At 38.9% G+C, this 27,334-nt stretch overlaps 1 protein-coding gene across 1 annotated transcript in view; it reads left to right on the plus strand.

Annotated features, from left to right (window-relative positions):
• The first annotated feature begins 671 nt into the window (after window positions 1-671).
• Window positions 672-27,334, plus strand: part of LOC124721432 (dual specificity mitogen-activated protein kinase kinase 7-like) — a 175,227-nt gene continuing 148,564 nt past the window's right edge. The window contains exons 1-2 of the mRNA XM_047246407.1: window positions 672-851; window positions 1,117-1,265. Of these exons, the coding sequence (XP_047102363.1) occupies window positions 701-851; window positions 1,117-1,265 (300 nt within the window). The 5' untranslated portion in view covers window positions 672-700. The remainder of the gene's footprint in view (window positions 852-1,116; window positions 1,266-27,334) is intronic.

Consider the following 27,334-nt stretch of genomic DNA (forward strand, 5'->3'; position numbering starts at 1 on the left):
TTCCTTGATGTTGCCTATCTTACGTATGGACTACTCACTTTGTATATTTTGCTTATTTTTTAATAGTTCCACACAACTTCTTCCTGTTTTCTCGACTGATCTGCGTTCAGTTTTTGAACGCCTATCCACTGTGCCAACTTATAACTAAATCTGAGGGGGGTGCGATGGGGAGGTTCCCTTGTAAGTAAGTTCGTTGGGCCGCGTAGCTACGGTAGTGAAACTATCCAGAAAGTTTAAGCCTCTTCATTTGGTACCAAATATATTCATATAACACCATGTATTTCTAAATTTAAAGACACATTTCCTTACATTGAGAATCTGAGACGAAATTGTGGTATGATTCTTGCATTTACCTAAACGGCAGTCTAAAACTAATACCTGCACCCGTGCAAAGTTTTAATACCGTGCTTCAGTGATCATTATATTTTCAATTACGTCCTGATACGATCAAACTATATTTATACGCTAGCACAGTTCTCAAAACTGACAAAGTATCACAGAATGTTAATATTTGTTTGTTAAATAAGTTATACTGTAGTTACAATGAGTATCTGGTACCACTAGTAACGCTTATACTGTGACTTACTTCGAACGCAATCGATTATCGTCCATTGAATATATCGATATGCAATTAAGAAATTATATCGATTGTTAGTCGATAGTATGTCATCACTGATAGTTGCCAGTTGTTTTGATCAAGATGTCTAATACACCATTAGAAAATAGAATATTAGATTTACAGGCTAGGTTGAAAGCAGAAAACGAAGCGAGAAATAGAGACAAAATGCCTGCTGACTTGGGGAACGTGACGGAGAGTCCGAGGCAAGGATCAGGACGTAGACCTCGAGCATGTAAGTCAGGCCTCCCGAAAGAAAATTTGCATTCTTATGCCAAAAATCATTGTTGTTTAGTGAATAAGAGTCAGGCGTCGTCACTATTTTCATGAAGGGTACCATTTGTTACAAAATCCTCACGTGTCGTTTTACGTTACATGAGTTACACCCAGTATTATTGTGAGATGGAATTACCACGGTGATCGGTGACCGCTGTTTATTTACTGTGTGCCAGTGCTACGTATGTGTGTGTTTTGTGTTTAATTCTGTCGTGTTTATATAGTGGGCGAGGTGACAGCACCTGCAAGACCAAGAGGAAAACTTGACCTCCCTGTTGGATATATGGCACAGCAGAGGAATCAGAATCAGGAAATAGACAATAAACTAAAGGAAATTATGAAAATGAACGGCATTCTAAACATCAACGGCAAGGTTAGTTTCTTCTGTGAATGACTACTCTTAGCGAGTTTATAATGTTGTTTTATTCTATTTATGCTGTTTACGTCGTGACAACAGAATATGAACTGTTTTTATTTTCATGTTGTGCTTCATGAGTATTTGATTTGGTATTTATGGCACGTTTTAATGTACAGTTTTGTATACTGTCACATTTAAAAAAGGTTTGCAGCATTGTTACTCACTAAACTGAAGCTTTAACTAAAGGATTCTGTTGTGAACTCGTACAGTTTTGTGTGCACTGTACTGTTATTGATGAGTAGGTAAACTTCTACTGTCATTGACAGGTACTATGCAGCAACAGTCATTTGTGTGCTGTTGTGTTACACTACGGTAATTTGACAAATTACGTTCCCTGTTGTGTGTTTCGAGAATAAATATGACACACCAATTCATGGGTGTGTAAAATTTTGTTTTTTGTTCAATTCAGACTCTGCATTCAGCAACACAACTGTTGTCATGTAATTGTTTACGTTTAAATTATCTCGGTGGGAAAATATTAATACTTATGACCAAGCATTATGGTGAATGGACATGTTGTCAATCTACAAAGAACAAGTTTTATTGGAACATATGAAATAGTCTTCTGAATTAGTATGGTCTGTTTGTTTCTACTGTGTTGTGTAGTCAAGTCTAACAAAAGGAAAGTTCATAGTCAGGGCAATTTTAGAGGACTCATCACATTCTGGTGTTACATAGAAGTGAAACCAACTAGCCTATTGTCACTTATCAGTAAACAATGAACTGAAAGTGTTTGTGTTGTACTGTCATTAGTTTAGATTTTCACTGCAGATTGGCCTTTATTTGTAAACCTTTTGGAACCAGGAAACATTTGTAATTTCCCCATCAGAGTTATTAAAATTGTTTTGAAAGAATATTTCACACTTATGGAAACAATCATTTCTGCTACTTTTTCATATGTGTGAAGATCCTACTGTGCTTCCATACTGTGTTTAAAATTCTTGCAAATTTATATGGTGAGTCATTGTTGTTAATTTCGTTTGTTTATTTATTTTGTGGTTTTAGAGTGCTCAATGACTGGGTTATGACACACTTCCTCGGCTGTAGTTACCATTTCAAGAGATTATATCATAGCAAGAACAATGACAGTGTTCAACTGAGCCAATATATATTAGCCGAGTAGCATTTTCTGTTGTTGGACCAAACAGCACAAGGGATAAAAAATGTTATTGAGATAATGAAACTATGGTTTTCAATTGATTGAAGTGCCTTTTTACTTGTATTGAGTACTACCAGATTCAAATGGTGAAAAGTAGTTTTAAAGTTTACTGACCAAGAATGTAGGTCTGTGGCATATTTTTGAAAGAGAAATTGACTCTTGAGAATAGCTCTATTACAACATTTGAGTCGGTTTTCTATTTTTTAGGTATAGCAGAGTATGTCTTCATTTGATTCCAGTTGTAAAAACTCTGCTGTCTTACTTGTCATAGAAACAGTGTTAGGGCCAGTAATGAACCGGAGGATGAAAATTGTAAATCTCTCTTCTACAGGGGTATGTAAATGCCTGCTGTACCCATTAGCACTGAAATTAACATTACTATCTCATAATTCTTATTGTACGTGACAAGACATTTCTCATTTGAGAGGAACCAAGTCTCTCACACAGTAAGCTGTTGATGTATCATTGATTCAAACTGCTGTGGCCACATTCCACATGTCATGTGACGAAGTGATGTGGTTGAGTGGTTATGCCACTGGACACACATTCGGCCTGAGCCAGTTTCAAGTCCTTGTCCTGCCATCTGTATTATAGTTGCTGTGGTTTTCCTACATTGTTTAAAGTTAATTGCTAAATGGTTTCATTGAAAAGGGCCCGATCAGCTTCCTACCACCCTCCACATTTTTGTTGTGTCTGCTTGTGCTGTGTCTCTAATGACCTTGTCATCAATGAAATATTATTCTGTTAAGATTCTTTCTCTGCACACTTGGACTATTTATCTTTGTGCGTACTCCACAAATTATTGCATGCCTTTTGTAGAAAGAAGTACAGGGTAGTAATTCTTGTTCTTGTTTACATTCTGTTAACGGATGCTACATTCAAAGAACATTTGCTTGTATGCTTCTTTAAATGTAATAATCAGTGGGAAAGTCAGATTAGGTATTCTTTCCGTAGGTCATTATGTACAGTGAAGTAGCAGTTGTTAAAAACCTCTGAACATAAGGCCCTCGAAATGTCTGAGGCAACCTTTATGTGTTACATTGCACATTTATTGTGCAATATTCCACTGTAGGTTGTAAGTAACTCCATAACCATCTTATACAAATATATTAAGGAGATGCCTCTGATACTTTTGTTTGTATGTTTCAGTTGCAGTATTTGTCATTTGTGTGTGTTGTATATAATATGTTGTTTAGTTATTGTGGGTGGTGGCTTAGGTCGTGTGGTGTAGGGGAGAGAGGCAATGAACTGGATGATGCTGTTTACAAGATCTATATAGGTCTAACAAGAAAATCCCCACTCATAACCTGTAATTCCAAGGAGGTCTCATTAATTTCCCAGTTTTTGTTTTGCTCTTGTTTTAGTGTTGATGATGATGATGTCATCTGTTGGTTGCTTCTCGAAGCTAGTATCTGTACCTTCTAGTAAGTGTTGACATCAGATCCCCCTACAGATAAATCTGTTACAGTGTTCTTTAACCCACTTTAAAATATGAGATGATGATAGAGAAGGGTGGGGGGATACTGTCATACAATAACCCCCCACCCCCAAAAGAAAGTAAAAATATGTGTGTCTGAAATAGTTGTTTGGTGTACCCTGCTATATCTGTCTCCAAACAACTGGAAACTTACAGTGAAGCTGCAATGATGGAAATTTCAATTGTACCTCCATTGACAGGCAATTGGTTGCCATTCCTTAATGATAAAATTTTCTGTTTTATTGAGCAAATGTTCAATGGTATGTTACCTGAGAAATATCTGAGAGAAAACAAGCAACAACTATTGTTAAAATGTTTATGTTCCTGTGTTGATGAAAGACCTCGAAACATCCTTCAGCCCAAAGAGATGCCCCCTTTTAGGAAACAAACAGTTTATTTTGTTCAGCGGCCTGAATAAAATATAATAATGAAACACGCTTTCCATCATAGTTTTCTTCTGGGTGGCTGAAATTTTTTCTTCTATCAATGCAGTTTTTAGTTGCTTGAAGATATAACACATGTACATCGTGTAGATATATTTGTATAATATGTAGAGACTTTTAAACATCCATACATTCACTCACTGTAGCCTAATTCCATTACGTTAGTGTGATTTTCAAGTTCTTCATACCACGGCTTGTTGTTACTACTAGTATGTTTAAGTTGAAAATTAACTACAAATAACACAAGTGTTAGCAAACCAAGAGGCTGGACTAATTAAATTGAATTGAATTTTGCTTGATCCTGTAGGATTACATTGTGTACAGTGAATGTGCATGTAATATAGGACATGTCAAAAATACAAAAATCTTCATTATGACATATTCCTAACTATTCTAACATAATTGATTGTAATTAACAATATTTACAAATTTAATGTGAGCAGCCTTCATCAACACTGTCAAATTCCTTTTCCACCATATAGTCTTTTAGGTTCTTTGAAAACTTAGTATCATGCACGTTGTCACCCAGTTTTTCAGCCAGTCTTCTTAGTAATTTGATATGTGAGTGCTGTGGGGCCATTTTTCATCATTGCCAGTTGGTGGGGTATGCTTTGTATGTCATTCTTTCTCCGTGTGTTGTAGGTGTGTACACTAGCATTTGCAGTCCACTCTGCACTATCTTTTTGTGACATATGGTATGGTTTTGTATATGTACAAGGAGGAAAAAGTTAACATGCCTAGTCTTTTGAAGGCATGATGGAAGAACAACAAAAACGTACAGGTAGACTGAATTGTCAAACAGACTTTGAAGTTTACAAGGTGATGACAGGCTGTTGACAAATCATTTCTCATTAGCACCTCTGCAGAAAATTTTACTCAAAATGCCAACTATAAGGTAATATACGTCTCTTATTATCCTGTCATTTATATCTTTTTAAAACACACACACACACACACACACACACACACACACACTCACTCTCTCTCTCTCTCTCTCTCTCTCTCTCTCTCTACAAATGAAATGAGTGTTGAAACTGTATAAAATCATTAATATGACCTATCTGGCAGACTTTATCTTTTTAATGTTTTTGACAATTAACTACTTTGACAACAGTAATGGACAGAATTCAGTGTTGCTGATAGATGAAATTCGACCACTGTAATACTACTGACAGAAAACTGAGAAACAGTAGACCAGTTATATTGAGCATAGACATCTACTACTCATAATAGTAGTCTATGACATGTACCTTTGAAATTTATCCTCCAACTACTGTGGAAATATTGAATCTTTGTTGGGGGTTTCTTTTCTGTTCTACTGTGTCATGACAAAGTTAACTATTGAAATGAAAAAATAAACTTTTAATTACATTTTTGTTACAGTTAAAGTACAATTATTTCATTTTTAAGTAATCGTATTAGTACCTGTTAAGGGATTATCAGTATAAACTACTGAAAAAGTTTTTCATTAGCTTTACGACTTGCATAATTTGTGGTTTTTGATGAGAAACCTCTTTCTCAATATGACAGTGAGTTGCTGTGTACAGTCGCCTTTGTAATGAAGATGAAAGTAAACCAGCAAGTTCAGTGCAGTTCAGTAGAGCATGCTACTTCTCTAATCACAGATGGGACACTGTAGCCTGTGTGCACTGTTGAGTCTGTCTTTATCTTGAAGGGTCATTTCAAGCTTAGACCACAGACCCACATTATTGCAAGAGGTGTTGTCAGTGTGTGAAGTTCCCTGTGGAATTGCTGTACATTATGACGACACGATTTAAACATTCAGTTGCCATCATGAGACATCAAATACCTGGGATCTTTCTCATAGTGGTCGCTCCAGGCAACTCCTCTGACGCAAGTTACCAACAGATTGTAGTTCGTAGGTACCCTAAGGACTGTGTGTTGCTTTTTGGAGGCTACTGGGAGTGTTGTATTGACCTAGCCTTCTCCCCTCAAGCAGTGTGGCATCTAGATGCTCATTATGAATGACCATTTGAACTCTCTAGCATTTTGTGTGTGGTGATGGTGGTCAAAGCAACCTGTGGAATGTAACATGGATCAGTGGCACTGGACTCCATTCATCAATCTGTGTGGGATCTGTATTGTGCCTGACAATCACCTTAGAAGAATGTATAGGTGACCAGGCATCAATGCACATCTTGGACATGCAGGCCCTTTGGTTTAGCAGGGCTGTACACTATTAGGCCAGGATCCTCCAAACGATTCTCCCCCAGTCAGCATTTTGACAGTGATTTTGACTTTCAAGATGATAATGCACAAGCACTCCATGTGCACCTCACGAGTACCTTTCTCCAGGAAGCAGGAATCAACCAAACGGAATGGCCTATGCTATCTGCTAACATGAACCTGACTGAGCATATTGGGTACCAGTCAAAATTTGCAGTGCATGTTCACGGAAACCTGTCTTAGATGCTGGATGACCTCAAAAGGGTTGCCGGCAAAGTTTAAGTCAGGCTCTAGCAGCGATGTCTTAGTTAACAATGTAGGAAAAGACAAGTTGCTACTTTACCATAAAGAAAACATTTCAAGTTGCAGACAGGCACAATTAAAAGACACTCACATATAGCTTTTGGCCACAGACTTCGTCAGTAACACACAAACACACACACACACACACACACACACACACACACACACACACACACACACACACAAAAGCAAGCACACTTCATGCACCTATGACTGCCTACTCCAGCATCTCGGGCTGGGATGCAGCATCATGTGAGATGCAACCAGCAATATGGAGAGGGGTGGGGAAGGGATAGGAGTGTACGGCTGGGGGGAGAGACGATTGCTGTCTGTTGGAGTGTGCAGGCACTAGACTCCCAACAGGCACAGCGTCAAGAAGTTGTGGGGCAGGGAGGTGTGAAAAAGGAGCAAGAAAAGGAGAAGAGGGGGGAAAGATGGGCAGATGCATTGGCAGAGGGGCTGCAAATAAACAGGATGTTAGATGAGAATGGGGAGTAAATGACAGGACAGAGGGGGACGGTATGTTACCGTAGGCTGAGGCCAGGATAATTATGGAAGCAGAGAATGTGTTGTAAGGATAACTCCCATCTGCTTAGTTCAGAAAAGCTGGTGGTGGAGAGAAGGATCCAGATGGTACAGATAGTGAAGCAGCCATTGAAATCAAGTGTGTTATGCTCAGCTGCATGCTGTGCCACAAGGTGGTCTACTTTGCTCCCGGCCACAGTTTGGCCGTGGCCGTTCATCTTAGTGGACAGCTGATTAGTAGTCATACCAATATAAAAAGCTGTGCAATGATTGCACCAGAGCTGGTAAATGACATGGCTGCTTTCGCAGGTGGCGGGGCCCCTGATGGGATAGGATAAACCTGTGACAGGACTGGAATAGGAAGTGCTATGTGGGTTGATTGGGTAGGTTGTGCACCTGGGTCTTCCAAGGCAAAGGGTTGGGATTGGGAGTGTCATAGGGATGGACTAATATGACGATTAGGTTAGGTGGGCGATGGAATACCACTTTAGGAGGGGTGTGAAGTATCTCAGGTAGGATGTCCCTCGTTTAAGAGCACGTTGATAGGTAATCAAAGCCCTGGTGATGGATATGGTTCAGTTTTTCCAGTTCAGGTTGGTACTTGGTGATGAAGGGGACACTTCTTTGTGGCTGGGTCTTTGGGGTGGTGGGAATATTGGTGGTGTGATGGGAAATGGCGCAGGAGATCTTTTTGCAGACTGGGTCTGGGTGATAGTGCATGTCTATGAAGGCCTTGGTGAGACCCTCAGCATACTGAGCAAGACAAATCGCTTGTCTTCTGTTCACTGCAATGTGCCATGTTACCACATGGGGCACTAGCATCGCTGCAGTGTTCTGTCGTCTGTAGTGTTTTTATAAACATTGCCGGTAAATACAATTGGTGTGTGCCTACAACTACAAAATTAATAGAGATGTATGAAGCTGATGAGGCACTTCACAAAGTTAGGCACCCTGAATACAAAAATAGATTAAGAAGATTGGAGACCTGACCTGACCTAACCTAACCTAACATAACCCTCTCCTGTAGCAAGGAATCGGAGTGTTACAGTGAGCCTGTCTTCTGAAGATGTAGCAGCTCTTAAGTGAATATTGTGCTTTGTGATATGAGGATACGCTTCACTGAGCACATACAGAAATGTACACTCATCCATTCTTAAGTAATTGATGTACGACATGACGTCTTCCACTGTAGGCTCACGTAACAAGTTTTGTTGAATGCTTTTATCGTGTCATCGTAAAACCCACGGCTTCACCTAGATTAGATTTTCGTTCCATAGATCCGTGCCGAGGAGATCCTCGTGGATGTGGAACATGTCAATTTTTTTAAGCTGAAATAACAATACTAATAGTATGAATAAATACAATACATCATTTGTTTCTATTAAAAATTTCGTCAGTGGAGTAGGAGTTGGCCACTAGTAAGTCTTTCAGGCTCCTTTTAAACTGATCTTTATTTGTAACTAAGTTTTTTATGTTTGCTGGCAAACTATTGAAGATGAGTGTTCCTGACTAGTGGACTCCTTTTTGAACTGAAGTAAGTGCTTTTAAGTCCTTGTGCAGATCATTTTTGTTCCTGGTATTGTATGTATGAAATGAGTTGTTTGTTGGAAAAAAAGAGATATATTATTTAGGACAAATTTCATTAAGGAGTAAATATACTGAGAGGCAGTAGTTAGTATGCCCAGTTCTTTGAAGAGGTTTCTGCAGGACATCTGTGTATTTACTCCACAAATAATACGTATTACACGCTTTTGGACTCTGAAAACTTTTTGTTTGACTTGAAGAGTTACCCCAAAATATTATACCATATGACATTATGGAATGAAAGTAGGCAAAGCATGCAAGCTTTTTCATTTTTATGTTGCCTATGTCTGCTAATACTCGAATTGCAAATACAGATTTGTTAAGGCATTTCTGCAGTTCTGTGGTGTGCTCCTCCCAACTGAATTTATTATCAAGTTGTAATCCCAGGAATTTAAGACTGTCAAACTCGTATATATGGTTCCTTTTTTTCCCCCCACTTCTTTTCCGCATGTGTAATACCCCTTCTAGCGCTATGTCAAAGATCTTTGTCAAACATATTTGACGGAATATTTGATCAAATCTTTGACAAAGAAATTTGATAGTGTAATACCGGCCTTAAGCAGTGGCAGTGGAAATTCAAGGAAACCATGAATAACCTGTGAAGAACATGTAATGTTTTCAGTTTTGTTACTTGAAATATGAGGTCCATCCAGAAAGTAAAGATCACTTGCATGCACACCTGTCTTGTGGCAGCCGCTTTTTGGTTTCTGGTGTTCAGTGTTACGTGGACAGTTATCACATGTAGTTTTAAGTTGGATCTCATCGCGTGGTAAGTGCAGAGATACCTGTGACCATGGTTGTGCTGATTGTGAATCATGCCGAATGTGAGGTATAAGGTGTTATTGGTTTTCTGCAGGAAAAAATGTTAGAACTTGTGATGTTCACGACACTCTTGTTACCATTTATGGCAGGGGTGTAATGAATGCAGCCACTGTCCAAAAGTGATGCATAATTTTTTAAGAACGGGAGGACATGTTTATGATGAACAGAGATCGGGGCGACCTTCCGTCAACACATGAAAAGCTATCATTCAAGAGAATCGATGATTCACAAGTAGTACTATGCATGGACAATGTCAGGAAGTGTCTTGTTCAATAGTGCATGAAATGCTTATGTCCCTCAGCACATAAGATACCACAAAAGCTGTGCACGATGGGTCCCATGCGTACTCTCGGATGGTCAGAAGGGTGTGAGAATGAGTGCTGCATTAGCATTCTTGGAGTGTTACGAAATAGGTGGAACACGTTCAATGACCACAATGAAGTGACAGGCTATCAAGTGGTGTTATCCTCAGTTGCCACAGATGCCAAACAAGTTCAAAAAAACTACAACAACCCAAAAACTGACAGCTTCTGTATTCTGGGACAGTGAAGGAGCTACTCGTCTATTTCATGCCCCGCAACACAACAGTCAATAATGATGCACACTGTGCTACTCCTGAACATCTTCATTGGGCTATCCATAACAGCTGAAGAGGCCAGCACTCAATAAGAATTGTTCTGTTGCATGACAATACACATCTGCATACTGCCCAGCAGACACAAGCCTTTCTGCGTGAGAAATTCTGGTGGGGTATCTTCGAATAGTGTCTCCAATTTCCAGACCTGGCACTGTTGGACTTTTTCCTATTTCCTATTATTATTATTATTAATCTTAAAATAATAATAATATCTTGGTATGGTGAAATGTTCTTTACATTCTGGATGGGACATGGCTTCTTTTTCCCATCTCTCATAAGGTACCTGAAACTATCTTCCCACTGGTCAAGCTTTTGTTCTATGTTTAAGAGAATAAAAAACCACCACCTTATATAGCATCAGAGCTTCATTATTATAGCGTTACCCTCCATTAAACAGATTAATTTACTATCATTAATTTATTAGAGACCTGTTTTGGCACAAATTATAAGGAAGTGTGAATTATAGGATATAAGGATTGTAAACTGTAAGAAAATTGAAAGAGAATATGTGTTTCAAGTTATTTGTGTTGTTGAGCTGAGTAACATATAGTGTCCTTCATAGCTTTAGAGAAAAGAAAGAGAGAAAGAGAGAGAGATATCACATCTCTGGTGGCTTGTTCATTAGGGAGCAAAGTCCAAGCAAGGGATTCAAAGGGAGGTGCAAGGGATTGTTGCCTTGTTGAAAGAATTCGCTTGGTCTCACATACATAACACACTGTGCGCATTTGGAATTACAGTAGCTTCATTAGGATTTGAAACTTGACTGTTTCTGCATGTTTTTCTCCTTTTGGATTTTCTGACCATATACCTTGCCATTTATAAGTAAATCCATGCAGTGCTCCACATGACAACAGCACATGACAACAGTCACATAGCTCATGTCTACACGAAACCTGAGTGAGGGATGATTACTAAATTTTTTGATCTCTCACAGCAGTTGTTTTCTTGGGGGAGGGGGGCTAATAGATCTATTATTCCAACCCAGGTAAAGAATCATTGGTTTTAATGAACTGTGGGACCTCATACATTGGCTATAGGTATTAGGCACACCCCATTACTTCTACACCCACACTTCATTAGCTCTGCATGAAGTTTGGCTTAATAGACAACATTAACCTTAAAAATATTGTTTCCACTATTTTTTTATGGGCAGTAAATTGCAGAATAGGGTAGTGAGGTTGGAAGAGGAGTAAAAGAAGATAAAATGGGATCTAGTAGGGTTATCAGTAGTAGGGTGGAAAAACAAATATCGTACTGAATTAAAAGCAGTTCATGTGTTTAATTACAGAGGAATAGAGAGAGATGGAAATTCAGGTACAGGCTTTATTGTAAATATGAGCATTTAAAAGAGTATTACAGATATAGATGTTATCTCAGGCGGAATAGCTATACTTGTTTTAGAGATCAACAAAAGATATTGTATAATAGTGTTTGGAGTCCCTACACCATCATACTGTCTGATAAGAAGTGGAAGACCTCTATAAAGTGTTAGAGAACCTTATAAATGACAGCAAATCCCACTACAAGATGGTAATGGTAGTTGTTAATGTGAAAGTATCACAAAAACTAAAAAAAGGTTCTTCAGTGCCAATTTTGGTATGATGTCAGAATGTAAAATATCTTGAATAGAATAATATATTTTCCTTACCACTTTCTTCCAGAAGAAAGTATATGAAAAAATGCCACAAGGACCAAATGAGTATAAAATGAAGTCTACTAAAATTTTCAAATAACGAAGAAATTGTACAAGATTGATGGTCTTAAACCACTTTTGAATTAAGAGTGATCATATAGACTCCTATGGTGCAGAGTAAAAATAAATAAAATGGAAGAGTAAACAGAATTATAGGATCTCATGACAGGGTAAGAAGACAGAAATCTAGATTATAAATGAAATGAATATCCAGCAACTATCAAACCTAATTTTACTGTACAGCGGGATACTGGATAGCAGGTCAGTATTCGGCACACACACACACACACACACACACACACACACACACACACACACACACAGAGAGAGAGAGAGAGAGAGAGAGAGAGAGAGAATATTTGTCTTGAATCTGGGGTATAGAAAGGTTGCAGTCATGTAAATTGAACCTTAATTCAGGGTGCTGAAACAAATGTCTAATTCAACTTTCAACAAGGATGTCGTGTGGTGAGTCAGGGGCTCTTGGTGCTGTCATATCAAAAGTAGGTAGAAACCAAATCGTCCCCATGGGGTGCCAAAATATAGCAGGCCTGGTGTAGCTGTGGGAAAACTGGAATTTAACATAAGCAGTTCTAAGTTGTCCAGATGGCCATGGTATGGCGTATAGATGGTTCGGGAGGAGGGGGGGGGGGGGTGGCACACAGACTGGTGGTAGACATATACACAGTCTTTATCATAATTCAGCTTGACTCCTTAGTGAATTGATTATTACATCCAAGTAGTACAGTGATTGTGGTGTGTTTTCTTCTTCATGTAATAGTCCGCCATTGTAGCTGCAGGCGATGATGTATGGCAAGCAGAGTGCACACGCTGACTGGCAGAGCATTACGCTGACGTCTCCAGTATGGAGGTGAGCTGAGATGCAAGGTCATGGCCATACTGTGGTCATGGGTGGGCACCACGACTTCTCTGACATTGTGATGGCATTGCCTGGAGTCGAGGTCTGTACCAATGCTGAAGGGAGACAATGGGCAGCTGCCATGATGTTGTGGTGTTGGCTACCCAGGCTGGACAGGGAGACAGAGGTCATTGGTTCATGATCCAGTGGAGGCAGAGTTACAGTGACGCTCCAATTGACACAGACTGGGCGTCACATACTGCCCAGCTAGCCAAACAATGACAAGCTGGTTCGGCCGTGGTTAGATACTGCTTCTCCCTGCTGAGTTCTACTGTTTACATTGCTTAATGTGTCCTGCCGAATGATCTAGATTGTTTCTGTGACCTCCAGCTGTCATAAATGCCTTCAATAGTGCTGCAGGCTGTGTCCAGCATTGGCAGAAAGTATAGTCTGTCATCAGAGAAGTGTTGTGAAATCACTGATCACACAATCCTCTTGCTAGCTGCAGCTGACTTGACAGTGGTCTGGTTTCGACTTGCTCTCTGCTGCTGGTTCCAAATCTCATTCATATCTTTATCCCTACACATTTCTCTCCTTCACGAATAAAATTTGACCTTGAACTTTACTGATGTAAGAACAGTGGTTCATTTACATTTCACATTTCCACTCACAGTACAACATTTTCCTTTGTGCTATTTATATTTTTCTCTCAACCACTGAGTCCGTATGACCTCATCTGCACATTTTTTTACTTCAGGTCACTTTTAGTTCTGGTAGCAGCTACATCATTTCATCTTGTGGTAGGATAATGGAGAATCAGGAAAACATTGTAACCTATTTATTTTTTTGCATGCTAAATTTGTTTTTCCCACATTTGTCTATTACTTAAATCACATTCCTCTAACAACTCAAATCTATCTATCTATCTATCTATATCCGAATCCCGCTCCAGCTACTGCCGGGTCTGGGTGCTGACGAGTCCTCTCCATTTGGCTCGGTCCTCCCACCACTTTTCTTCCTCCACTTGCTGCCAGGTCACACCTCTCCTTTCAAAAGACATTCTCACTCCCATTTTCCACCATGTTCTTGGGCGCCCTCTAGGTCTTTTCCCATCCATCTTTAGTTGTTCCATAATTTTGGGGAGTCTCTGCCCATGCATACTCTTAACATGCCCATACCATCTTAATCTCTTTCTTTCAATTTCTTCTCTCATACTTTTTTGTTTGAGGTCCTTTCTAATCTCTACATTCCTTACTCTGCCCATTCTTGTTTTTCCCTTAACTGCTGTGAGAAATTTCATTTCCCCTGCTTGCAGTCTGCTCCAGTCCCTTTCTGTCATTGTCCATGTTTCTCCACCATAGGTGACAATAGGGATGTAATAATTCTTATACATAAGGAGTTTTGCTCTTTCTGTAACTTCATTATTCCAAATCAGATGTTTTATTGTTTGGCAGAAATTGCCTCCCTTCTGTAACCTCCTATTAATTTCGTTAGTTATTCTTCCATCCCTAGATATTTCACTCCCTAAGTAAGTGAAACTTTCTACCACTTTGAGGGGTTCTCCATTCAAGGTAATATTTCCGTTGATTCCTTTCTCCCTTCCAAATACCATTACTTCACTCTTATCTTTATTTATTTTTGATCCATACCTTGTCATTATTTCCTTCCACGCATCAATCTGTAACTGTACATCTACCTCTTTATCACCCCATATTACCATATCATCTACAAAAATCATCTTTTTGTCTTTTTCTTTTACTATATCTTTAACTGCCCTATTCATTCCCTCCATCACAACATTAAAAAGCGCAGGAGATAGAATACTTCCTTGCTTAAGTCCTTGTCTTATTTCGAAGTATTCAGAGTTCCCCAATGGTGTTCTAATTCTACAATTGTGGCCTCTGTACATTGTCTTTATAACATTAATGTATCCATCTTCTATATCTATCTTCTTCAGTTCGTCCCAGAGTCTTTCCCTGTCAACTGAGTCATATGCCTTTTCTATGTCTATAAAAACCATTATCACCCTTTTGTTATACTCCCAACTTTTTTCCATCAGTTGACGTATAGAAAATATCAGGTCGATCGTGCTCCTTTCTTTCCTAAACCCATGCTGTTCTTCACTCAGCTCCTTTTCTGTCTTCTCACTTATTCTATTTAGTAAAATTCTTTCAAAAATCTTGGCTGTATGACTCATGAGGGTTATTCCTCTGTAGTTTTTACAAAGTCTTTTATTGCCTTTCTTGAAGATGGGAACAATGTCTCCTGTTCTCCAGTCGTCAGGTATTTTACTATTTCTCCACACGCTTGATAGTACTCTATACAGCCACTGCATTCCCACTGGACCTGCTGCTCTTATCATGTCCACTGATACTTCATCAGGTCCTGGGGCTTTCCCCCCATTCATCTTCTTCACAGCTTTTTCCATTTCTTCCTGTGTAATTTGTCCTAATTCTGCTTCCCAACTTCTCTGAATTTCTTCATTATTTGTTGTTTCCTCATGTACCTGCTCCTCAGCGTTTAACAGCTTCTTAAAATGTCCTTTCCAGAGATCTTTTATATTCCCTGGATCTTCAAGAATGGTACTGTCCTCTGTTTCCATCTTTACTGGTACTTCAGAAGCCTTCCTTTTATTTTTCATCATTTTATAGAACATTTTCTTATTGGTCTTCACATCTTCTTCAAGTTTTTTTTGTAAACTCTTCCCATGCCTTTTTCTTTGCTGTTTCCACTATTTCTTTGCACTTCTTCTTTTCCTCTATATATCTTTTATGGTCTTCGTCATTTTTAGTTTTCCACCATTTTCTCCATGCTCCATTTTTTCTTCTAACTGCTTGGATTGTGGTGTCATCCCACCAACTTGTCTGTCTTATTTTTTCCTTTCCAGATGTTCTGCCACATACTTTTTGTGCTGCTTCGACTAAAGTGTCTTTGAATAAACTCAATTCTTTTTCTACATCGCAGAAAACTTCTTTTGGAAATTTTTGTGTTATTAATTCTCTGTACTTCTCAGCACATTCACTCTCCTTCAATTTCCAATCCCGTATCCTCATCACTTTCTTCTGTTTTCTATTTTTCACACACTGATTCATTTTCCATTGTCCTACCAGTAATCTATGGTCTCCATCTGCACTCACACTTGGAATTACCTTCACATTTGTTACTTTCTCTCCCCATTCCCTATCTACTGGAATATAATCAATTACATTCTTCGTTCTTTCATCCCAACTGTATCTGGTGATAACATGACTTTCTCTTTTCATAAACCAGCTGTTTGTTATTTTCATTCCATTCCTCTGGCACAAATCCAGGAGTCTTTCCCCTTCTTCATTTCTGCCTCCATATCCAAAACATCCCAATACTTGCTCAAATCCCTTTCTGTCTTTGCCTACCTGTGCATTAAAATCTCCCATCACTACATTAGCACACTCTATTTGGTTTTCTAACACATTTTCAAAGTCCATCTTCTCTTCTTCGCTACATCCCACTTGAGGTGCATAAATCTGGATTACTTTTAGTGTTTCTTTTTGGAATTTCGGGTTTAAGATTATGATCCTGTCTGATATATATCTCACATTTTCAATACAGCTTTGTACATTCTTATCCACCATCACTGCCACACCATTTCTTCCATACCTGTTATTCCCACTCCAGTACAGTTTTCCTCCTCCTCTCAAATTCTTCTCACCTTTTCCCTTCCACTTTGTTTCGCTTAATCCCAATATATCCAACTTCTTCTCTGTTAATACATCTGTCATTTCCTCCATTTTTCCGTTGAGGGTTAATATATTAAGGGTGCCAATATTTAGGTTTTTTTTAGTCCAGTTGGTTTCATCTTCTTGTACTGATGAATATCATCAGGTCTCCCATCATTTGCACCAGTACTTGAAAAAGCAGTGGGGTCAAATCCTGAGTGGTTCGTTCCGAGGCTCGTCTGTGTTTTGAAAGCAATATATGAAGACTTTCCTACTGGCTTGCTAGGCCTAGCGCAAGGAAGGATTTTCTGTTGGGGTTGTCTCCCTTAGCCTTTGGAGTTTCTCCTCCACCACAAGGCAGTGGTTCCCTTCTCATTTAATCCCCAGAAAGGACGGTTGCCTCATCTGCCAGCTACGACGTTCTGAAGTCTTCCTTCTCCGCCGTCGCTGCCATTAAGGTCTTCACCCGTAACCCTGGGCATGGGTTCTGTGCTATATCCCACGGGATTGGGTCCCTGCCTGAACTCAGCCATCCTAGCACACCGGCCTACTGAAGTGTAGGATGTCCACCCCCGTGACGTGGACGCGCCAGGCAGGAATTACCCTAGTGGAGGAATAGGGAAGGGCACCCTACCTCCCTGGAGCTGGGTTAATGATTGTGTATGGTGCCACAATCAAAGGGCAACAACTCAAATATAAGTCTCAAATATAATGTTAAGTCTTATATTTGAGTTGCTGCCCTTTGATTGTGGCACCCTACACAATCATTGACCTGGCTCTCAACTCAAATATAAGTCTCAAATATAATGTTAAGTCTTATATTTGAGTTGTTGCCCTTTGATTGTGGCACCCTACACAATCATTGACCTGGCTCTCAACTCAACTCAAATATAAGTCTCAAATATAATGTTAAGTCATACCTCACATGTACACAAAGAATATGACATGCTATTCGGCACCTACATTTAAAATAAGCAGGCTCTTCTTGACCTGTACACTTTCCTTTTCATTAATCTACACTGTTACTTTATCACTATGACCTAGTTAGTACTGAAAGCTATCTACAAGTTTACGCTAATATCTTACAACTTGTAATTATCAACTAACAAAAAGAATACATGTGCTGTGAGCTACATTCTATCTTAACCTTGGAGGAACAGGACTAACCTATGCAAACAGACTGGATCATGCACAGCCCTATTGCTTAGCAATGCTGGCCTGCATGAACTCTGCAGTTTATGCATTATCCTTTTGCTCCATATTCTTATACCTTAGCAATTCAGAAAAGTATATGTACAACAGTAGGAGATGCGTGATAATCTTGCTTTAGTTGCAGTTTCAAGATATCATGACTTGGGAATCTATCAGAACTTTCTTCCTCTCCACTCTGTACTAAAATCTTAATTAATTCCTCTCATTCCAAGAGATTTATGTAGTGAGCAGTTTCAGCCGTGCTGTCCTCAACTTTCCCTGACCAAGGGCTCTATAACAGCCCCACCTGTGTCATACAATTAAAAATCCCTTTTAATTCCTATATTTCCATATCCCTTCCAACATCTGATAAATTCTCCCACTGTGTCACTTCTTTCACTTGGTCGGCTATTGATGATGGATTTACTGCTATCATGACTATTGCTTCTCGAGGGACCTGAAGCTGTTTAAGTAATGACATCACAGCCAGTGACACATCTCGCATGTGTTGTATCTCAGCACTTTGGCTGCTTTGAGACAATTACGCTTGATATGAAGACAGTAAATCCTAACCAAACAATACAACTGCAGCCCTATATTCTAGTTTTAAACCATTGGCACTGTACCAGGGCTTAAACCTGCCTTGACAAACTAAGTAGTACACGTTAACTATTTTCCCTGGACTTCACATTATCCAGATTACATCTCCTAATATTCCTGGTATAGCCATGATCTAAATCCTATATTATCTATAATTATTGATATCCGTGTTACTCTTGTCGTCCTTTATCTTCCTAAAACATTTACTCTATACAATTCCTTATTTACAGCAAAAACCCCATCTTATGGTTTATCTTTATGAAATTACTGAAGTTCTCAGGGTATCCAAGTTTTTCCACATCTCGGTCAGGCACGCTCACTGCACAGGCTGGCATAATGTCCTCTGTTATGGCAAACCTGACATACTATGGGGTGTGTCTCAGTGCATGGGGTCAAGTGCCCTGGTGAATTGCAATGGGTACATATTACTGGAATTAGCAGTTCAGTCCATAGTTCCTTATCGAATACTGCAATGGTATCAAGCCCCGATGTCATCATAAAAAGTAGGAACAGACCCAACTAAGGATGTAGGAAAACCTAAGAGTGAACATAAAAAGGTTTGTGCTGGTACTTACATAACTTGCCGTACCTGTTGTATCACTGCTAGCAGTCTACTGCCATCAGCATGCCATGTATCTTCTTAGTCATCAATGATCTATCAGCCTCCCTCCATCTCAATTATGACACCAAATATAGCAGGTGAACGTAGAATCATCTTCATTTGACACCAAAATGTAGCAGATCTGGTGTAGCTGTGGGAAAACCAGATTAAACATGAGTAGTCCTAGTTTGTTAGGATGGGTTCAAGTCTTCTTGTGGCCGTGGTATGGTCTGCAGGTGATTTGCAGGACAGGAGAGACATTTGAGGAAGTGGTAGACAGACCAGTGGTGTACATGTAGTCAGTCCTTTATTCAATCATTTAACTGGATTCCTCCCCAAACATGAGCAAGTGTTTGATGATTCTATCCAGCTAGTACAGTGATAGCGGTGATTTCCTTGTTCACGTAATACTCTGGCATTGTAGCAGCAGGTGATGATGTACAATGAGCAGAGTGCACACACTGACTGGGAGACAGAGTGCTGTGCTTGTGTTTCCAGCATGAGATGAGATGAGATGAGATGAGATGGCAGGATGCAGACACATTGTAGTCATGGGTGACCACCATATCTTGTCTGGCATAGTGGTGGTGTTTTCCAGAGTCGAAGTCTGGATGATTGCTGAAGAGCAGGGGTGGGTGACAGTGCAGTGTTGGCTGCTTGGGCTGGGCATACAGGCTGACGTTACTACTTCATGATCCAGTGATGGCAAAGTTGTAGTAGTGACATTCCGATTGACACAGACTGTGCGTCACATACTGCCCAGCTGGCCAAACGGTGACAAGCTGGTTTGGTCATGTTTAAATGTACTGCTTCTCCTTACTGCTCTCTGCTGTTTACATTGGTTTAGTTTGTTGTGTTGAATTGTCTGCAATATACCTGCGACCCTCAGCTGTTGTAATTGAGCAACAATACTGCTGCAGGATGTGTCACATGTTGGTGGCTAGTATGGTCTGTCATCACAGAAGCATTGCGAAGCCACTGACCTTGCAATTCCCTCACTGGCTGTGACCAACTTGGCAGTGACCTGGTTTCAACATTGCTCTCCTCTGCTGGTTCCAAGTCTCATTCATAACTTCATCCTTTTACGCATTCTTATGTCTACACTTATTTAATGCTGCAACATGTGGTATTACTTCAAATATGCAAGAGATATCAGAACTTATTTTTGTTATTTCTTTAGATCATTTCGGATGCTTAACCCACTGCTCCATCAAACTCCATTGATGAGATGTCAAATTAGTAAGTGTGACATGATCAGTCATTTACAGCAAAACAGCTTGTTTTCATTTCAATAGACACTCTACAATATAAAAGGTGGAATTCCAACTCCTGCTCATATCTTGCACCAGGCGATGCTCAGGTAAATTCAGCTCCATTTCAATTACCAATAGTTTTTCTTGAGCTGAGCTCAATGATTGAAGTGCATTACAAGATGTCTACCAGTGGCTATCATCCCTGCCGCTTAAAGCTATACCTTCAAGCTCCTTTGCCGTATTTTCTCCAGTGTGAGAACCAAGAAGAGGCATCGTATCAAGGTCGCTGTGCTCCAGCTAGAATTCATGAGACAACCTGTGAAACTTTGGAAGTTGGCATTGTTGTGCAAACATGTTAATACATAGTAAGTTACAGAAATCGTGAAAGCATCTGAAATATTTGGTTTGATTTTTTCACAATTTCTGTCATGGGTGTCAGGAACAATTGGTTGGTAAACCTTTGTAATGCTTAGTATTTTAAACTGGAGTAAAGCTTGCTCTAGGAGTCTCATGAATGTGGTCCATTTCTGCTATTAAATAATGATATTTTTTGGCTTTTACATTGTTTGCGTCCCAAAGCAATTTCTTTTCAAACTGCCCTGACATAATCAATTGCTTTTCTCTAGATTTTGAAGATGAACGTACAGAATGGCTGTATCTTTATTAATAACTTGGAATTTTATTAATAACTTGGAAGTTATCTGGATGTTTAATTTTCAAGTGATTTTTCACAGCTGAGATACCCATTAGACAAAAAAATTATATTATTTCATTGGGTGTAAGGTAGTTTAGGTATTTTCTAGTAGTTTAAATGCGTTTTATAACTATGTTTCACAAAAACTAAAAATCAAATAAAGCCTGTCTCGATCGCGTTTTTTAGCATTTTGTACCAATCACTGCTTTGCTCCAATTACAGAATGCTTTCTAAAATTTCACAAAAACATCTGTGCATCCCAAAGAAGTTTATTTGAACAGAGTATGCAGTAAACAGGCGCCTGTTTAACAATATTAATCATCTTTGCTCAAACACCTTGTTGATCAGTGTAATAAAGCAGTTCACATACCTGCTTTTTCCTCTTCTCCACAGCACAACAAACAAACATAAAACTTGCTATTGTCACTGTTTATACCAAAATATTCCCAAAGAGGCCTTTTTTCTTTACCAATGACACTTCTCATAGTTTATCTTGCAATTAACAAATTATTTTTGGCAGTGATGTCAAATGACAACAGGTAAAAGTGGTTGCAATGTGCAGCAAATCAAAGAGCCAGTCATTCACTCAGTTCACTTATAAATGACAATACTCAATTGTCGGCATCTGTGCTCTGTGTGGTTGCTCAAACCTACACGTTACAACATGCTCCGTGGCAATCTTCGGACGAATACCCACGTTATACGATGGCCGGACATCTGGCCCAACAGCTCTAATCTAGATTATGAGAATTTATTTAAGAATTATGTGGTATACCAGTAAAAAAAACTAGTTTAGATTCTTAGAAAAAAGAAACAGATGAAAGGAGCATTTTTTTTTTTAAAAAAAAGTACTTATGCAAGCAGCAGGTTGCAAGTGTAGAGAAAGCAAAATAACAGGTAATCTTGAATGGAACAGCTGTTACCAATAAGGAAAGAGATTCTAGCAGACAATAATTAAAGCTTGGCAGAAGTTGTTTTCAGTATTCATCACTGGTTGCCATACATTGTTGCATCTGCAGTGTCATCTAAATCAGTTTTTTGTAAATCACAGCAAGGGCATATCAGAAGACTGTTTTTGTTGCCTCATTTGTTAAAGTTTATTTCCGTTCTGTTCACAGATGGACCATTAGAAGAATGACTTCTTATGTGCCTCTGTACGAGCCAAGTTTAATGTATCATCGTCTCTGTTATCCCTCGGGGAGTAGTATGCATTTCTTTTACACATTCTTACTAGTCTCATAAATTTTTAACAATTCATGTGGCATTTCTGTGTGTACACAGTGAGCAAGGTGGCTCAGTAGCTAATGAGCAGGTCTCATATTTGAGACGAGTATGGCTCAAATTTTTATCTGGACAGGCAGATTTAAGTTCAAAGTGTTTTGATTTTAATGCAGTGTTGATTTATTAAACATGGTCATGGCCCACTCATGTCTCTGTCCTTGGCTTATCCTAGTTAGTGCTTTAGCTCTAATGATCGTCATTTCAGTTATGAACAAATCACAGTTTCCGGTGTCCCATCAATGAATCAATGACTGCTGTTTTCTTTACCCACTACTAAATGTGTGTCATTACTCAGTTTTATCTGTACACACATGGTTACTCTCAGATACCAGTATAACAGATTTAGTGCAGTTGTAAGTCATTAGTCCTGGTCAAACTGTGGTTTTAACTTTTAACAACTAAATCTCTGTATTTTGTGAAATTAATTACTCTAAATTGCTCTGTATAATCATATCGCCTGTAAAAAGATTGGAACTAATGCTATCAAGAAATTTGTTAGTATGGATTGTTAACAAGAGTGGTCCCATCATATTTCCATGAGCCACACCTAGGAAACATACTTTATTTTGCATGTCATGTAGGCCTCAGTTCTGTCACAAATCTGGTCAGAAATTTATTACAAATGTATTTCCTGTAGCAGGCATTCATGCAGTATTGAGTCGAAAGCATTTTGAAATTCAAATAACAACACTGATCAATCAGGTTACCTCTATATACAATTTTTAGGAAAATATTTCATTTGGGAGTAATGCAAATTGGGTCTTGCGTGATCATTGTTTCTGGTTTACGTGATGTGTTCAGTGGAAGAGGCAATCATCAAGCTCGATCATTATATTAGAACTACGTATTCAAGATTTCTTTTACAGGTGCTTGTAAATTATGTAGGGTAGTTAGCTCTGTGTATCATTTCTGTTGTCCATCTTGTATTGTATTTGATTTGTTTTCTTGTTGTAATGACAACAGTTCCTTGCATGAAGGATTTTGGTATTTATGTTCACACAAGCCACCTTACAGTGTTTAGCAGAGGGTACTCAAGAATACCATTGTCATCCTCTTACATTTCCTGTTCTATTTCCATTCGCAAATGGTACGTGGGAAGAACAAATGCCAGAATGCCTCCATATGAGATCAAATATCTATTTTAGCATCATATTCATACTCCTAGAAATTTTGTATTATTGTGACTGTTTCAGGAGGTTGATTATCAATCATGTGACTAAACAGTAATGATTCTTTCATTATGCAGTGAGATATCTGTGTTAATGTTGCAGTTGGTTAGCAATGTCTGCATCAGAGTCTGAACTGTGAAGGTCTTTTAACAGTCACTGTAATTTCCTAACATTATGACTTTCCTATGTACAATAGCATCATTGAACATGCTTTTGGACCTTCTGATATAATCAGTTTTTATCTGCACCTACAAATGTACTCTGCAAGTCATTGTATGCTGCATGGTGGAGGGTACCTTGTACCACTACTAATTATTTCCTTTCCTATTCGACTTGCAAAGAGAATTATGGAAAAATGACTGTCTGTAACCCTCTGTTCGAGTCCCAATTTCTCTTATCTTTGTGCTCCTTATGCAAAATGTGCATTAATGGCAATAGAATTGCTGTGTTTGCAGCTTCTTTCTGAATTTTCTTAGCAGTGTTTCATGAAAAGAATGCTGTCTTCCCTCCAGGAATTTCCATTTGAGTTCACGAAGCATCTTTGTAATATTTGCATGTTGGAGGAACCTGCTGGGAACAAACCAGCGGTTTACTTCTGAATTGCTTCAGTGTCTTTGTTTAATCTGACATGGTGGCAATCCCAAACACTTGAGCAGTACTCAAGTATGTGTAGCACTATTGTTCTATATGTGGCCTCCTTTATAAATGAGCTACACTTTCCAAAAATTTTCCCAGTAAACCAGAGTCGACTAATTGCTTTCCCTGCTACTGCCCTTACGTGATCGTTCCATCTTTTCATAACACTATGCAACATTAAGCCCAGACATTTTATGGGCATGACTTAGTCAAACAGCTCATTTACCAATGCTGTATTTGAAAATTCTAGTATTGTTTTTTCTGCCCCAATACATTAACTAACATTTTTTTAAATTTAGAGGAAGCTGTCATTCATCACACCAACTAGAAATTTTGTCCAAGTCATCTTGCATCCTCCTAAAGTCACTCAATGATGACACCTTCCCATGTATCATCAGCAAACAGTCACAGATTGCTGCTCACCCTGCCTGTTAGATTGTTTATCTATAGAGAGAATAAGAGCAGTCCTATCACAGTTCCCTGGGACACTCTTGACGATACCCTTGTCTATGATGAACAATTGCCATTGAGGACACTGGAGTGGATTCTATTACATAAAGTCTTCAAGCCACTCACATATCTCTGAACCGAATCTGTATTCTTAGACCTTTGTTTACATTCTGCTATGGGGTCACTATGTCAAATACTTTCTGAAAATCCAGCAATATTGAATCTACCTGTTGCACTTCACCCATGCTGATTATTGGGCAGAAGCTAATTCAGAATATGTTCAAGGATTCTGCAACAAACCAATATTAAGGATATTGGTCTGTAATTTTGTGGGTCCATTCTTTCACCCTTCTTGCATTTTTTTTACAGTTGCTTAAGACTTTTCACTGGACAAGAGATTCACAATAAATGCTAGCTATGCAAGGGGCCAGGGGCCAATACCATAGAGTACTCTCTGTTACTTGCAGACTTATTCTTGGTTTTTCTCTATTTCTTCATCTACATCAATACTCTGCAAACTGCTGTGAAGTGCATGACAAAGGGTATGTCCCATTGTACCAGTTATCAGGACTTTCTCCCCTCCCATTCATGTGTTGAGTGCCAGAAGAATGATTGCTTAAATGCCTCTGTGCATGCTGTAATTAACCTAATCTTATCTTTGCGTTCCCTGTGAGAGCGATATGTAGGGGGTTGTAATATATTCGTCGATGCATCACTTAAAGTTGGCTCTAGAATCTTTCTAAGTAGGCTTCCACAGGATAGTTTGCTTCTATCTTGAAACATCTGCTAGCTCTGTTTCTGCAGGATCTCTGTGACAGTCTCTTAAGAGTGAAACAAACCGATGATCATTTGTATTGCCCTTCTCTATGCATATTCAATATCTCCTGTTAGTCCTATTTGGTATGGGTCCCACACACATGAGTAACATTGTAGGATGAGTGGCATAAGTGTCTTGCATGCAGTCGTCATTGTAGACTGACTGCATTTCCCTAATATTCTTCCAACGAACTGCAATGTGCCACATACTTTACCTACAACTGAGACTATGTGATCATTCCATTTCATGTCCTTACAAACTGTTACACCCAGGTATGTGTCTGTGTATTCCAACTGTGACATATTAATATTATAGTCGTTGGACACTATGTTTTCATTTTGTGAAGTGCTCAGTTTTAAATTCCTGGTCGTTTAAAGCAAGTTGTCAATCTTTGCACCACTCTGAAATCTTATCAAGGTCTGACTGAATATTTTTGCAGCTTCTTTCAGACAGTGCTTCTTTGTAGGTAACTGTATTGTCTGCGAAAAGCCGGGTGTTAATATTGTCCACAAGATCATAAATATACAGAATGAACAGTAAAGGTCCCAACACATTTCCCTTGGGACAATTAAAATTACTTGTACATCTGTTGATGACTGTCCATCTGAGGTAACTTGCTGCACCCTCCCTACTAAAAAGCCTTCATTCCAGTCACAAATTTCACTTGATATAACCTAAAATATAACATGCCCAGTTAATAGTAGGGATCTAGGACCACAGTAATAATTAACAATTAAAAAATGTACAACCACAAACAACCAAGATCTATCTTTCCATAGTTTTCCATAGTGTATGAGTATACATGTGGGTTTGTGGGTTTCTTCTGTCTGTTGTTTGTGTTGTTCTTGCACCTACTATTATTCTTTGCATGTTGTATTGTAGATTGTGTCCATTGATGATAGTGCCACATATATGTGTGCATATCACACAGTTTTTGTTGAAAAGGAGTACATGGCTGCTCAATAAAGTAATCATTTAAATTGACAGATTGGTGGAAATGATGTTTGTCTGTGATTTTTTTAAGATTGTGGTCTACACCCAGAAAAAATCAAGAGTAATAATTTTATTTATATGTTGTTGTTGTTGTTGTTGTGGTCTTCAGTCCTGAGACTGGTTTGATGCAGCTCTCCATGCTAATCTATCCTGTGCAAGCTCCTTCATCTCCCAGTACCTACATCCTTCTAAATCTGCTACGTGTATTCATCTCTTGGTCTCCCTCTATGATTTTTACCCTCCACGCTGCCCTCCAATGCTAAATTTGTGATCCCTTGATGCCTCAGGACATGTCCTACCAACCGATCCCTTCTTCTAGTCGAGTTGTGCCACAAACTTCTCTTCTCCCCAATCCTAGTCAATACCTCCTCATTAGTTACGTGATCTACCCACATAATCTTCAACATTCTTCTGTAGCACCACATTTCGAAAGCTTCTATTCTCTTCTTGTCCAAACTATTTATTGTCCATGTTTCACTTCCATACATGGCTACACTCCATACAAATCTTTCAGAAACGACTTCCTGACACTTAAATGTATACTCGATGTTAACAAATTTCTCTTCTTCAGAAACGCTTTCCTTGCCATTGCCAGTCTACATTTTGTATCCTCTCTACTTCGACCATCATCAGTTATTTTGCTCCCCAAATAGCAAAACTCCTTTACTACTTTAAGTGTCTCATTTCCTAATCTAATTCCCTAAGCATCACCCAACTTAATTTGACTACATTCCATTATCCTTGTTTTGCTTTTGTTGGTGTTCATCTTATATCCTCCTTTCAAGACACTGGTCTACATAAAATACTGATATATTTAACATGTTTTACTGCAGAACTACTATGCATTACACACTTTTTGTGAGTGTGTAACTCTGGTGGAAAGCTAAGGTTTATTTGATCCTGGTTTCCTTAGCAGTCATCTGCAAGACAATAAAAATCTCACAATGAGTTTTCGCTG

The sequence above is a fragment of the Schistocerca piceifrons genome, chromosome X (genome assembly GCF_021461385.2).
Source record: "Schistocerca piceifrons isolate TAMUIC-IGC-003096 chromosome X, iqSchPice1.1, whole genome shotgun sequence".
NCBI lineage: Eukaryota > Metazoa > Arthropoda > Insecta > Orthoptera > Acrididae > Schistocerca > Schistocerca piceifrons.